Source organism: Eumetopias jubatus, unplaced genomic scaffold, assembly GCF_037043125.1.
Source record: "Eumetopias jubatus isolate StellerSeaLion01/CBP00866 unplaced genomic scaffold, mEumJub1_p1.0 scaffold_5, whole genome shotgun sequence".
Classification (NCBI taxonomy): domain Eukaryota; kingdom Metazoa; phylum Chordata; class Mammalia; order Carnivora; family Otariidae; genus Eumetopias; species Eumetopias jubatus.
In genome coordinates, this window is record NW_028274811.1 from 117,537,421 (window position 1) to 117,552,842 (window position 15,422).

Below are 15,422 nucleotides of genomic sequence, written 5' to 3' on the forward strand. Positions count from 1 at the left end.
AAATCAGAACAGATCAATGTTTTAAGTGGATTCTATCACAATGATTAATACCCCATCCACTTCAAGACTATTTTTGCAGACATAAGTGGCATATCAATTATTTACAATACAAGAAAACAAACAATTAGCAAATACTTCTTAGATAGCAACCCTTAACAATGAATATGACCTTTGTGCTCCCCTTTTATGCCAAAGGAAATAAACACAGAAGTTATAACATTATATTTGCAAATGACTGAACATTTTTATTATTTTTTCTTTCTAAATAAATTAGAATCAGATAAGAGCCTTGATTCAGGGTTTGAATAGAGTGGTAGACTTGCTAATTAAACTGCTCTCATGAATGGCCTTATTCCAAAGACATCGTGTAGGAAAATAAACAGTCTAAAACATACAATGAATAAGAATAACTTTAGGACCCAAAGAAACAGAAATGATTTTGATGAGCACATGACTCTTGAAAGGAAAATGCTAAGAGCTGGTGTTATTATTCTCTATAAACTTATTTGTGTTCTTTTAATATAAAAGAAACTTCAACATTTGTCTTCTTTCTCAATACGAAAAAAAATAAGCAGAGGTTATTAGATGAAAAAATATAAAAAATGCTGGTGTGGTATAAATAAATTTTAAAAATGTTCCATTGTAGGAAATAAAAAATATATACCGTTTGTTTAAATTCTGAGGCCCTTCTTTTAAACATATAATCATTTGAATATAGAATTAGTCCACCTGGGGCATCTGTGTTCCCCAAATTATAACTGTTAGATAACATTATAAAAGAGTTGAATTTTAACTGAAGGGGAAATTAAACAAATAGAAAAACTGTTTCTAAATATCTTTAGTGAATGAATGGTGGTAAATTTGACTCATATCTTGGTTTATGTCCAGATTTACTGCTTACTGAATATTATTTTCTTTTCATTAAATGAGCATAGAATCGTGGAGCCGTGCCATCTCTGTTGTCAAAGCACATATATGTGCATATACACACACATACATGCACGACCACACATTTTGATGCATCAATCTGCAGATATATACATTACATACTCTTGGGCAAAGCACTGCATCTAAGACCTAATTGTTTTTGTATAAGAAAAAAATAACAGGAGAATAGGAAATATCCCTCCCCAAAACATTTGAATGTTCATACCACTAATTAAGTAGCACATCAGAATGTGCAAACATACTTATTGCAAAGTACTGTATAGATTTAGACATCATTATAAAATGTTCTCACTTCTATTCTGGTAACCTAAAATGTCAGTATATAATACCAAATTTCCAATTAAAGAGTTTAATATAAAAATATCAGCACAAAACTGTTTTTTCAATCTGTTTATTGTGTGAGCAACCCAAACTTCAGTTTAAGTGCTGTTGTAATTTTATTACTAGATTCCATAACCCTACAATTGATAAATTTTATACCATTTTAGGTATTTAATAAGATACTTAGAAATACTAAGAAAAAAATCAGTATTCAAAGGGTTACTTTTGTTTATAATAACAATAAATTATTTTATCATCTTCTTCAGTTCAAAATCCAGCTTTGAACCCGAGGAAGGCTTTCAAATCATGTTAATTAAATGATGGTCCTTTAACCAGTAGCAGTTTGATTACCAATTACTCGAAGGATCTCTTTGTGAATGCCTCCTTCTTGTGTGTTAATATTCGCATCTCCAACCTGACCATCTTCATAGCTAAAACACAAAAAAGAAACGTTAAGACATTTTTAAAAAGACGAAACACTCAAAAAAAAAAGCACTTAAACCCCCTCAGAAACGCCATTTGATACCTAAAATATAGCCAAAGGGATTCAGTAGTGAAGACGTTATTTCTCAATTGTATTTAATAATGTGTTCGCAAATGCAGAAAAGACTGCATGACTAAACACATTGATTATCCTACATCATGCCCTGATTTGCCCCTTCCTCCCTTCCTTCCTCCCCTCCCTCCCTCCCTCTTTCCTTTCTTCCCTCCTTCCTTCCCTTTTAATCTTAACTTTTTCATCCCCACATAAAGCATTGTCCGTGTCTTTGCCTGGCGGGCATTTCCCACAGCAGCTGTTCTATGAAGCCCACCATGAAAGAACATACCAGCTTCAGCTTTCGGTTCCTTAGGTTCGAATTTTGTGAGCCCCACTCCCACTTCACTCATTTGTTTATTTTCTGATCTGTGACACCCTGAGAAATGACTTCACTTTCTGCCATTGCTCCTTCACCGCGCCTGCCTTCTCATTATTATTCCATTGTGATCAGTGCTGCCTTTTTTTCCTCATCACTGGTGGCTCTGTGTAGTCTGACTCTAGAAGATATTCTTATTTGTGCTGGTACCTCACACAAGAATGCAAGTGTGCTAAGTTTCACTAAGCTCCAGAAGTGGAAATATAACATTAAAGGACAGCGATTACTAAGTCCTTTAGAAAGAAAGAATTGCGTTTTAGATGATTATTCATTTCCTCAAATAAACTTACTTGGGCAAAAATAATTTTCCAAGAATGAATTTTTAAACTTCCGTGATAAGATTCAGAAGTAGAATAGGTGATGAATTAATTTGACTTCGTAAAAATGACTTCAAGACAGAAGCTTTCGAGAAGTGGTAATTACTTCAAAATAGATAACCATGGGTGTAAGCAGTCTCAAAGATTTATGAGCACCACTGCCTTTTCCTCACCACATTAAAATTCTCCTGAAATAGCACAATACAGGAAAATGGAATAGATGACATACAGCAATAAGAACTCAGGTCCTTACATAATCCAGTGCTCAAACACCTAGTGATAACTCCATTTGTATCAAGTTTAAACTCTTTAGGAACTGACCCACGGTTGCCAATCAACTTGGTTAATTCTATCCATGTAAGTACATACACACGCACACATGCGCATGTTTATATATGACACTCAATGGTGAAGCATTACTGCGAAGAAAAGAAACGGATATGTGATACACAGCCTACTTATAATGATTTTCCCAGGAGACCAAACTGTAAGTGCCCTGTTAATTAAATGGAGAAAGTTAAAGTGAAATGCTTTAAGCAATGTCCAAAGCTAGTTTGGAGCTTTGTGGCAAACTGTATAAAAGATACATTTTATGGGGCAAGTAAAATATGTTATATGGTTTTTGTGTACATCCTGGCTACCCCTGGGGCCAAAGGGTAAACTAAGGAATCCATAACGCTGAGCCAAGGCTGGGGAGGCAACCTGGCTTGCAGGCTCATCCCGAGGGAGATAATGGTATTTACCAAGCCAATCCAGCTAGTTCCTCAAGGATCTGGATTTCGGAAAGCAAAAAGACACTGCCAAAAAAGAGGATGGAGAGACAAAGAAAACCAGAGTGCCAGTTATGCATACCAGTCCACACGGATCTCTCGGCATTCTCCTAATAAGCATTTATGTTTGCTCTATCTCTACGGCATCTGTGTCCTCTGCACACTGGACACGAAGCTGAGTAAGATATTCTCGGCTTCACTGATACCCAGCCTACATACTACCAGCTCTATTCCTTTCAATTTAAAGCTGCCCTTTGAGATTTGTCTACAATACATTCTAACTGCTCGTGTTGTCCTGAACCCACTGCAGTCATTCTTCTGACCCTACCACTCTACCGAAAGTCTGGACAGTGGTTACCCATGGCCTCTTACATGAGGAATTCAGATTCTACCTGCTACGGCTGCAGTATGTGATACAGCTGACTGCTCTTTTCCCTGAAGCTGCATTACCTCTTCACTCCCCGGTTGGCCCTTTGATTATTAATTCTGCTTCCTTCACTGAGTCCTCTTTCCTGGCCTCCCATTTCAATGCTGGCTTTATCCACAATTCACTCTCAGCGTTTTCTCTTTTCATACTATGCAAACTCTCAATTATTTCAGTCTCTCCCGCTGCTTTAATTATCACCCACATGCTGATTCCTAAACTATATCTCTAATCCTTACATCTTTCCCTAACTATAATTTCCCCACAGAAATCACAAATCTAGTGTATTCAAAATTGCTTAATTTTTTAACCCCAAGTCTGCCTTTTTAACTCTATCACAATCTCAGTTTGGAGTACCATCATCTACCCAGTCTCTCAACAAGAGAACTTCAGTCATTCTTGGCTCTTCCATGTGCCTAAATCCAATAAATCACCAAGTTATCTTGCTTCTCTTTTCCTAATTATTGCCAGGCGCATCTTCTCTCCATTTGATGCCATTACCTCCGTTTATGGTTCCATTATCATTCGTCTAAATAAGTGATTTTCAAGTTGCAGGTTACGTACAATTAGCGGGTTTTGAAATTAACTTAGATTGTCTGGGCTAGCGTTTTTCAGTGAAATTAGAATAGAATAGGACACAGAATACTGAATGCACCACACAAAGTAAGCACTGTTTTTTCCCAAGTCACAATATCAAACACATTTTCTTTTGGAGTGAGAAACACTGACCTAGACGATTGTAAGAACATTGTAACTGATCTCTCAGTCTCGCTACTTAGCCCCACCGACCCTCCTAGAAGGGTATTTTCTGCTCTCGCTAGAGTGATACAAATGGTCTGCACTTCACTTGCAGGACAAAAATCCAATGGCACTGGCATAGCGCACCAGGGTTCTTCATAACCCAAACCTAAACTTCCCCTCCAGTCATGTCCCACTACCCCAACACTCTATTTCCATCAAATGGAAGGGTTTGCTATCCCCAAATACTACGTGCTCATTGACACCTGAAAAGCATTAGTAATTAATGGAGAGAAGATGAGACTCACATTCTTTAAACAAACAATAATAATTTAGGACAGAAAGAGCCCAGGGCAAAAGCAAACAGAGAGTAGAGAGCAGGAGCGAGAGATTGAGATGGAGATTCAAAGTATTGGGGCACCTGGGTGGCTCAGTCGGTTATTCGGCTGCCTTCCACTCAGGTCATGATCCCAGGGTCCTGGGATCGAGCCCCATGTCGGGCTCCCTGCTTGGCAGGGAGTCTGTTTCTCCCTCTCCCTCTGCCTGCTGCTCTGCCTACTTGTGCTCTCTCTCTCTCTCTCTCAGTCAAATAAGTAAATAAATAAATAAATAAATAAAATCTTTAAAGATTTTATTTAAAGAATATGTATTAAGAAAAATGCATATTCTTCCATTGTCTATGAAGCCCACAAGGAAGCATAACAGTTGTGCGTTGGAAGGATAAAACTGGCCACAGGCATTCAGATGTCTTAAACTATGAAGCATATATAATAATAAAGGAAAGACAAGCTACCATTTGCCTGGGTCAACTGGCAGCGTTTAGATATATGCATTACTAGTGACACAGGGCATTTACTACAATATGGCATACAGAATACTTTGCAGCTATTTATTAGTATTACAGACAAACACTCAATTGCTAATTTAACAGTGAAGTTCATTTATGTCCAGAAAGCAACAAGATTAATAAAAAGAAATGGAGTGGGGCGCCTGGGTGGCTCGGATGGTCAGGCGTCTGCCTTCGGCTCAGGTCATGATCTCAGGGTCCTGGGATCGAGCCCCCAAGGAGCCCGCTTCTCCCTCTGCCTGCCACTCCCCCCGCTTGTACTCTCTCTCTCTCTCTCTCTGGCAAATAAATAAATAAAATCTTTTAAAAATTAAAAAAAAAAGAAATGGAGCAAGAATGGTTATCACTAGGGAAAATGATACACTTGACTGGGGTTTTCTGAAGAAGGAAAAATGAAACCATCTAAAAGGAGACAAAAATTACTTAAGTTCCCAGGAGCATTAAAAAATTACTAAAATTTTAATTAAAAAATAAGCCAATTTGCTTAAAAAGCTATGAGAAGGAAAGAAAACAACAGAGGGAATTTAGCTGTCTCGAACTCTCTGGATACGTTAGGAAATTTCCTGGATAAAAACTTTTGAATGTATTGACAAGTTCTATTTCCAAATTGATGTAGCAGCTTAAAGAATGGCACACGTCAATTTGTTTTTGGACTCTCTGAATCTGGAACCCAGAAATGATAGCATTGGTTTTCATTTGCAATAGAGAGGAGAAATTCACTGTGAACTGAATGATACCCAGCACTTCTCCAAAGTTCCTTAAGGTATCTGATACTGTAAGAGCATTGTCTACATCATCGCCCATGTACAATTTCTTCATCACGTTGGAACGTTCGGCCTTTGTCACTGTTCTCACGCACTATGTGTTAAGCGTTTCTGCGAACAGAATTTGCATTTTACTAGGGAAGATAATAGAGTTATGCAAATAACTGTAAGACGGGCAGCAAGGAAAAGCAATTTTAGGACGAGCAAGGACGAGTAAAATTTACAGTAAAGACAGACATCATGTCTGACTGGGATGTCAGGAAAGACCCCACAGAAAAGACTATGTAGTTGAGCCTTGGGAGATCAGCTAAGGCTGAGCGGGCAGGAAGGCCCATCATTTGGAATGACTGAGCAAAGGCACAGTAGTGGGAAAAATAATTCCAAGTTGTGTTCAAGAAACACCTAGCATAATAATTTTATTCAATCAATGGTCTGTATGGGTCATTGAAGGAAGATAAAATGGGCTCTATGTTGTGGAATGTCATGTGTTTATTTGTTAAAAACTACCAGAGAGTATGAACAAGATATAATCAAGACTCTGCTTTAGGAATATTAGTGTGATATAAGTAGTATGACCTTAAAAAATTTATATGCATAGAAATGTAGGCTATACATCAAAGATTAACTGTCGTTAATTCCAAGTGGGGATATTATGGGTGACGTTCTTCTTTTTTGTTTACCTTTGATTTCAGTTTCTATGCAAGGAACAGTTATCACTAGTGTAATAATGTTAATGTTTAATAAATCTGGCATTGTACAAGATAGATTAGGAGCAATGATGAAATTAGAAGCCTAGAGAAAACCTAGTGATCTTTTGATGGACTCTGGGGCAGAAAATGATATATCCATGGAAACAATGGTATCAAAAGGAGAAAACTGTGTGAAGATACACAAGGGGGCTGATGACTATAGTGTACAAGGAAAAAGACATTAAAAACTATAGCTCAGGGTTGCAAGTGTCTTTGAGTAAAATTACTGCGTAGATTGGGGAAGCCAAGAACTTGACTCGGGAATTTAGCAATAATGGGTTTCACTTTGTACATACTGATTTCAAGGTAGGAGCAGACATTCTGGGAGAAAATACCTAGCAAGCAGTTAAGTGTGGGCATTTCATTCATTCTTACTTCTCTGCCAAGCACTGTGCTAGGCACACAAAGACAAATGAGCCATACAGTCCCTGACCTCAAGAATGTATGCAGAATAATGGAGAAGACCCTAAATAAGAAAGAACAACCCAATGATAAAAACAAGCCCATGGCATCACACAATAACACCAAGGAGTAGCACAACGGAGTCAAGGAAAGTTTCTGGGAGGAGGGAAGGCATAGCTAAAATTTAAAAGAGGAGTAGGAATCAGATAAATTAGTGTGAGGGGAGAGAGGAAGAGAGAGTCTAGATTTACTGGAGAAAGGAAAGAGGAAAAGCATGGAAGTGTGGGGCTCATAGCCTATAGCTGAGGTCATGAAGCGTAGTATCTGGGGGTGAGAAATTGTGGGCAATGAAAACTGGGGGTCGTGAGGCTGGGGGCTAGATCTCCTTGACCTTCCAATGCAGTGGTGCTGAAGGAAGAACAAAAGGCTGGGGAGTGAGTTGGCTCCCTTTGTAAAGGAGATTGGACTTTATCTTATAAGAAGCAAGCAGCTCCTAAAGAGTTTTAAACAGGAGAGTGATGTAGCAGTTTAAATCCTGGAAATGGATCTGGGTTGCAGACAGAGAAACTGGATTTATTATAGGCTGGTGAAAAAGCAAAGTTTCCGATCGTATCAGCTTGATGTCACACAGCTTCATTGAGCCATGACTGAATGGCTTGTCTTCCAACTTCATAAATAACTTGTCTGTCTCCTCACTATGTTCCCATTCAAACACTGGTTTGTTTTTTGTTTGTTTGTTTTTGCAAAATCATGATGAAAGTTACCTTTCTTTTCACTGAATGGCCATTATACAGTTCTTATTTTACACGTTTTTCTTGTATCCGTCTCTTTAGATTTCAAACTTTTACCAAAAATAAAAACCATACATAATCCAAAATATTATCCAGTTAGCTTTGTCTTTGTTCATTCATTAAAAATGTACCGATAAGCAGCCATGCATCCGGTACCAGGGGAGGCGCTGAAGGGCATCAGGATAGTAAATGAAAAGCAAAAGTAGGAGTCAGCCCTTTCGGACTTGACAGCCTCATGGAAAAGTCCGATACAAGAAAAAACTAAATTTTAAATCGAAGTTCTGCAGTGTGAGCTGCAGAACACCAGGAAGAGAGATTATTTTTGATTAGGAGCTTCCTGAAAGAAGTGGTGTTTGAGCTGAACCTTAAAAAATAGATTTTGGATAAGAATTCCTGAAACTTATTTAGCACTGAGATCTGCCGGACTCAAGAACCTGAAAATATCCCATCTCTTTTCTGCTGATTTGTCTGATTTGGTCCTTCCTGTTTTTAAGTTTCTGATCTTATTGGTAGGTCTTGAAAAATAGGAGGGGCTGTATACCTTAAATTTATCTAATAGACAAAATATGGAAACTGATTTTGCAGACCTGCCTGCTCTAAATCAATGAAACACTGAAGATTAAACAGGTAGGTTGTAACATCAAATAAGCAAGATACGCAAACCTAGCAGTTCTTAGCCTTCCCTTGGTCCCAGAGAGTTGAAGGGGAAGGCATATACTCTTAGCTCTAACAGTTTTCACTATGGCGGGGGTGCCGGGGTTGGGGGCTGGGGGGGTGGGGAAGGTGGGGAGGGTGGGTAGCCTGGGGGTAGCTCATGACACAAGACACACCTACTCTGTTAACTTGCCAAATTATCAACTACCTTCTCTTTGATTTTATTCTTTAATCCTATTCATGGAAAACAGCCAATAGTAAGTCTCCTCTCTTGCTCTAAAACTCCCCATTCGCTGTGAAATAAACATTTTTGTTGACTGTGACTAGAGCACAATATGTCCATTTGCTTTTTGCACCTCCTGCTTAAGCCCAGCTTCTTGCCCTTTTTAAAACCTGTTGCCTTATTTCTACATGTGTCTCAAGGCCACTAATGAAATCAAATTTTCTCAACAATCCCTAAAATTGGCTAGAATCTGTTTATAACATCTGAATTGTTATGTTTTGCCAGAAGCATCAGAATTTAAGTTTATTCATTTCGAAATTATCCAATAAAAGTTTTCAAATTTATTCTTTTTTTTCTAAGTGATATCTTCCTTTAAATTTTACTTTCAAATTTTTTTTTGATACAGTACTGTTCCCTAAAATATCCCCCCAGTTCTTTTCTCATTCTGTGTTGTTGTTTACTTGCTGGAAAGAGTATGGTTAGGATAATTAAACACCTGTTTTATTATCACCATTCTAGAAATCAGATTAGCACGGAAATTATTTTGATTTTTCATAGTTTCACTTAATAATAGATTTAAAAAGGAAGCCACAGTAATTTATATCCTAGTCATCAGGCCAAACTTCTAACAGAAGCAATTAGGTAATGTTAATTTAAAAAAATTGGAACAAAATGAGAACAAGAAAATACGATTTTCTGTCTGATAACAGTCTATTTGTGATAACTCACTTCTTTCTCACCAATTTATCTTTTCCTAGATGTTACCACTTACTGGGGAGGCACATCACTCATAGAACTCTGTGATTATATCTTTTATAAAGAAGCTGATGGTTGTAATTAGAATGTACATTAATTAGTGAATGGACTCTCCTTCTGATGTGTTTGAATCTTATCAATTTTCCTTAATTAGTCTCTTCTCTCCTGAGGGTGCAGAGAAAAAGGATGAAATCTCATCTGTATTTATAAAGAAATGAAAATCATTATCTTAATAGTTTTTTTTTTCTTTACACTATTTGGAAAGTATCTAAGTATACTGGAAGAATCTTATTCTCTTTTCTTCAGATGGTCTTTCCTCATTTTTTTTCTTCTAATAAATACAGAAATCTCTCTCTCCAGACACACACACACAACACATACATCCCTACAGATTTATTTGACATATACTTTATGTAAAATTTCAAAGAAATAAGATTAGAATGCCTACTGCCTAAAGTTGTTTATTTAGCTTAATAAATTTGAACTTTAGCAAGATAATAAGAGAAGTAAATTAACATTAACATCAGGCTAAGGAAAGGATTTTGGAGTTAATTTCCACCTAAATCGTAAGGTCACTCAATCAGATAACTTTGCGATTAGATGTGTCTTTTGGAAGGCCAATCTTCTAACAATGGATAAGAGTCATGATGGTCAAGAAAGAAGAGGGGGAAATTTTAATGAGTGCCCCTCCCTTTTTTAAAGGCTTTTATTTCTTTATTTGAGAGAGAGCATGAGCGCATGGAGGGAGAGGGAGAAGCAGACTTCCCACGGAGCAGGGAGCCCAATGCGGGGCTCGATCCCAGGACCCTGGGATCATGACCTGAGCTGAAGGCAGACATCCAATCAGCTGAGCCACCCAGGCATTCCTAGTGAGTGCCTTTCAATGAAGACCCTGCACTGTGCTAACTTTGTCCTCATAAGAATCTTAAAATCGCATGCAGACAGCCTCCCTAGGAACCTTCAGGTCCATGTGGCATCCTTCTCTACCTTGCATTCTGACCCAGGAGGTTGACCTGTACGGACTCTATCAATAAGCTCACTTGCCCTCTACTTTCTGGCAGGGCTTGACCAATGGCGAGTCCCAGCAGGACCAATGGCGAGTCCCAGCAGGACCAACGGCAGGGGGGTAAAGTCCAGGTTTCCCCTGGGTCCAGGCCCATTAAGGTCACGTCGGGCGAGCTACTGAAGGCTCGAGCTCCTTTCAAAGCTGCTGAAATAGTAAGGGTTCTCCTACTGGGTTCTGGGAACTGTTTCTTGTCCTCTTGGCCCTGAGGATGCAGAACACCACTGGTGCTGCTAGGTCCGGGTTACTACGGTAGACCATGGTGCCCCTATGAACCACACCTTTTTAAGCAATCTACTTGTGGGTGATAGAAATTATGATATTTCTCATGGACCACAGGTTTCCTGTTGGGATTCTGCCTGGTAAGGCAGACACAGCGTGCTACTGTATCTACTGATGATGCTTTATTGTATCTACTGATGAAGCTCAGAGAGGTCATGCAACGTGGCTAGGGTCACCTAACTGGTGAGCCTGGACACAAACTGTCTTAAGCAAAGCAGGCTCTGTCTACCATACTCATGGCTGCCTGGCCATGAAGAAAGAAATCTACAGATACGTGTATGTGTCACAATATGTAATGTATGTATTAATATGTATCAAAAATACAGAAGATACATAAATGCATAATACATAAATCAGTATCCTAAGAAAGTCACAGTTTTCATACTCTCCCAAAGAAAACCAGACAGTAAAAATTTACATTGTGAACAGTTTGCCAATAAGCTAACGGATCAAATGCTGCAGGCACAGCACACTGTAGAAAACACTGTATGTTGAAGCAGTCTTGACGCAGTCATTTTGACATGGCTTATAAAACAAGCCAGTGCTTTTTTTCCATCTTCTCTTTAGAAGACAACGTAAAAGTACAAAACAACCATACTCCATTCTTCCCTGAGGTCCTTCCTGGGGTAGGACCATGGATGAGGAAGAAATAGGCAGGGAAAGGGTTGGGAGTCAAGCAAGGGTGGGTGAAAATCAGACAGGTCTACTGCACACATTATTTACTTAGATATGAAAAATAATGCAATTATATTTTCATGCAGCTCTTATGATACAGCTGTGTCAAAAAATCCACAACAATATGTCCTGCACTGCCAGCCTATGTTATATGAAATGCAGATCATCAACTTTTTTTCTAATATTTTATTTTATTTGAGAGGGAGAGAGAGTGCACTTGGCGGGGGGGGAGGGGGAGGTCGTGGAGGGCAGAGGGAGAGGGAGAAGCAGACTCCCCACTGAGCAGGGAGCCCGATGCAGGGCTCGATCCCAGGACCCTGGGAACATGACCTAAGCCAAAGGCAGACGCTTAATGACTGAGCCACCCAGGCGCCCCAGATCATCAAACTCTTATAGGGACAGGACATTCTCATTGTCTTCTTCATTCCTAGTTATAATATTTTTTAAATCCTTAAATAAATAACTAAAGATATATGTGTATGTGTACATGTGTGTATATATATGTTACATCTATCTGCATGTGTATGTCTATCTACACATATATACACATGCATATATATATGCACACACAAATCGTTAAAGAGACAGATGTTTTTCTTCATTTCTTCTAAGTTAACAGCATTTAAATATCATTCTGTTTTTTACAGCTCATTAAAATAAAACAGAAACATTCACATGAGAAACCACCTGTCTGTTACCTATTGGCAGCTAAAGTGACCAAATAATAATGTAGTCACTACTATTTCATTCATGGAGAAGACAGTAACATGCAAATTTGAACCTTCACACTTACACAAAAAAAAATCGTGTGCAGACATGATCAGTATTTGGGACGACCCATATCTCTCCATGTTTGTGCAGGTCAGGTGAGGTGATCACTGTAAGTGGAAGATAAAATTAAAGAACAACTTTATTCTAAGTTATTATATCCCTCCTCTTAGAAATCTAAAAGCAAAAAGAAGATGCACAAACTAACACATGAAAAATGTTTAACCTTATAAGCTATCAAAAGTGTAAGTAAAAACAATAAAATGTCATGTGACAATTTTATGTTTTAAACACCATCAGTGTAACAACAGGAAGGGAATCACTTGTATATTATCAAAAACAAATAGTCCTGACTTGGAGACTATGTAGATAAAAAGCAACTTCGTGTCCTATATTAAATATTAAGGGGTGAAGACTTAAAAGGCAGTTAACGGTGGCTACTGAAACTCCTAGCACCAGCTTTTTTAGTCAAGGTCAGATTTTATATAGAAAGAACAAAGAAAAGCATATGATCTTGCAAATCACCTATCAGTCTGTCTACTTCAAGTTCAGAATAAAGGAATAATTTCGGTGTAGAAGCAGAAAGACCTGTTGGGTTCTCTCCTTAGTGCTTGGTTCACCTTTCACATTTTTCATGGTATTATACATTCAAAAACCAACTTAAAGAGGAAGGCGGCATATTCACAAGAGATTTGCAATACTTGATCAGAAAAATATAATTACCATTCTGAGGTATCTGCCAAGGATAAAATACAGCACTGTCTGAATTCTTGCCAGTTCTTTGTTTTTCACCTTTACGATCTCTATTTTACCTATTTTCCATCTGTGCCCTTAGAGAAGGTCACAAGGAATAATGCTTTCACTAACCCATGTTGAGCATTCTGGAATTGTAGTAAAATTCTTAAACACAGATAACATAGAGAATTAACGCTATGAGGTTTGTAAAATTTTCAACTTACCTTCACATAAGGCTATGCATTTTAAGTTACGGCTTTGCAGGAATTGGGACTGCTGTCCTTTTTTCTGTGACTAAATTCCAAAAGAATTTAAAAATCAGAGTTGAAAATAGGGCAGTTGCTCAAGTGAGAATTCATCATCATTAAAAAATAATAACCACTAAGATAGCTCCAGATTAAAAAAAAAAAAAGCCTATCTAGACTAGCAGTAATATTCTTGAATTCTTTAATGTCAAGCTATACTTGTTGTCTCATTTAATTTCTGTACATAACCATTATTAAATCACTCTCAAGATAAGTGAACTAAAAACGCTCAATTAAAGTTTAACAGCCTCACATCATAGAATTAGAACTCAAATTTATTTTTACTGGAAGGCTGGCATCCTCATTTCAAGGGAAACAAAATTAAAATTGCATGATCTTTTCAAACATTACAATCAGTTATTCCAGATCATCTAACTTACCCAAAACCAACTCACTTTTACAGCACCATTAACTAAGCTACAGAGGTTACAAGAAAATCTCATGGAGAAAATCTGTAGTTTTGTTTTTGTTTTTAGATATTAGGTCAGCTATACTTTTTCCCCCCTGTTGTTTAAAAATCACATTACTCATTAAGTAGATTTCTCATTTGTCCAGAATGGTTGTTTCCACTGAAACAACAAGGGATCTGTGCTTGGTCTTTTCTCTGCCTGGAATGTTCTTTCTCCCATATGGCTCATGCGTTCACTGCCTATAGGTCTCTGCAAAATAACCTCAGATGGAGTATCCTTTCCCGGCCACCCCAGGCTAGGCTCATTCTGGTCCCACCTTCCAGCCCACAGTACTCAACAGCCCTTTCCCCTGACTTTTCTCCATTTTTCTCTACCATCTGGCATCCTTTCCCTCTAAATATACATTTCATTTATCCATAGCCACTCAATAGAATGGAGCCTCCCCAAGGAATTCTCTATTGTGTTTGGTTCTGTTTTTGATTTGTCACTAGAACCCACTGCCCAGGAATCTCTAACATTACAGTAGGAGCTTAATAAAGACTTGCTGAATATTGACTGAATAAAGGCGTTTCGATTATTGCATTTTAGGGTCAGTTTTACACCTTTGTGAGTAATGGCCACTTAAAATAATTCTGCAGACTTAAAACGCCTGAGTGCTTATTGAAGCCCTGCTGGCTAAGGAAGCCCGAGCCCACTCATCCCATTAGCCACTCGAGTCACTACAACACCTGTGATGCACTGTTGCTTTTACTGCTGGACGCCGGCTCATCTTTGGCTGTCACCTTCTGCTTCTTGTTCATCCCTGAAAAACACCAGCAAAATCATAATTGAGGGACAAAACTGGGTGGCACCCCTCAAATACGATCCATGGGCACTGCAAAGTTCCACCGGAGGCGAAGACCTCACTGCCTCGGGCCACGGACGGCCACAGTGGGCTCTGGAAGGAGCAGCTGCTGTGCCCTGGGAAGTCAGTGGGTTTGGGGAAGTCCCGAGGGTGTCAGAGTATACACAAGCCAGTTTGGTTTTCTCCGTACTGAAGACAGGATAAGAAATTCTCTTGCGGGACACCTGGGTGGCTCAGTCAGTTAAGCGTTTGCCTTCGGCTCGGGTCATGATCCCAGAATCCTGGGATCGAGTCCCGCATTGGGCTCCCTGCCCCGCAGGGGGCCTGCTTCTCCCTCTGCCACTCCCCCTGCTTGTGCTCTCTTTCAATCTCTCTCTCTGTCTCTCCCTGACAAATAAATAAATAAATAGAATCTTTAAAAAAAAAAAGGAAATTCTCTTGCATAAAACTGATAGATTCAGAAAATTCTTAAAACTTGGTTTTAAAAGGCTGGTAGAGCTTAAACTTTCATCCTTACCATCCGGTTAGCAGAAGCAGAAGGTAAGGAGCGGGAAACATGAACAAGGTCAGAAAAATACATTTATACTGAAATTTAAATTCATGAGTTGTTGATCTGTATTTAATTCTGTGTAGAATTTACTATATCGTCTAATAAAGAACATTTATGCAAGTTCTTTTGTCTGTGATACTCACAAGTTTGAGCTTACTCTGTTAATGCCATG

General features: G+C 38.6%; 1 protein-coding gene across 3 annotated transcripts in view; it reads right to left on the reverse strand.

The window, feature by feature from the left end:
- Positions 1-219: 219 nt before the first annotated feature.
- The window catches only part of PARP8 (poly(ADP-ribose) polymerase family member 8), a 173,076-nt gene continuing 157,873 nt past the window's right edge, over positions 220-15,422 (reverse strand). For all 3 annotated transcript variants that reach the window (XM_028098057.2, XM_028098058.2, XM_088023513.1), the window contains 4 exons: positions 14,585-14,658; positions 13,366-13,435; positions 12,432-12,516; positions 220-1,700 (listed from right to left, as the gene is read on the reverse strand). In XM_028098057.2, coding sequence (XP_027953858.1) covers positions 1,598-1,700; positions 12,432-12,516; positions 13,366-13,435; positions 14,585-14,658 — 332 coding nt within the window. In that variant the 3' untranslated portion in view covers positions 220-1,597. The remainder of the gene's footprint in view (positions 1,701-12,431; positions 12,517-13,365; positions 13,436-14,584; positions 14,659-15,422) is intronic.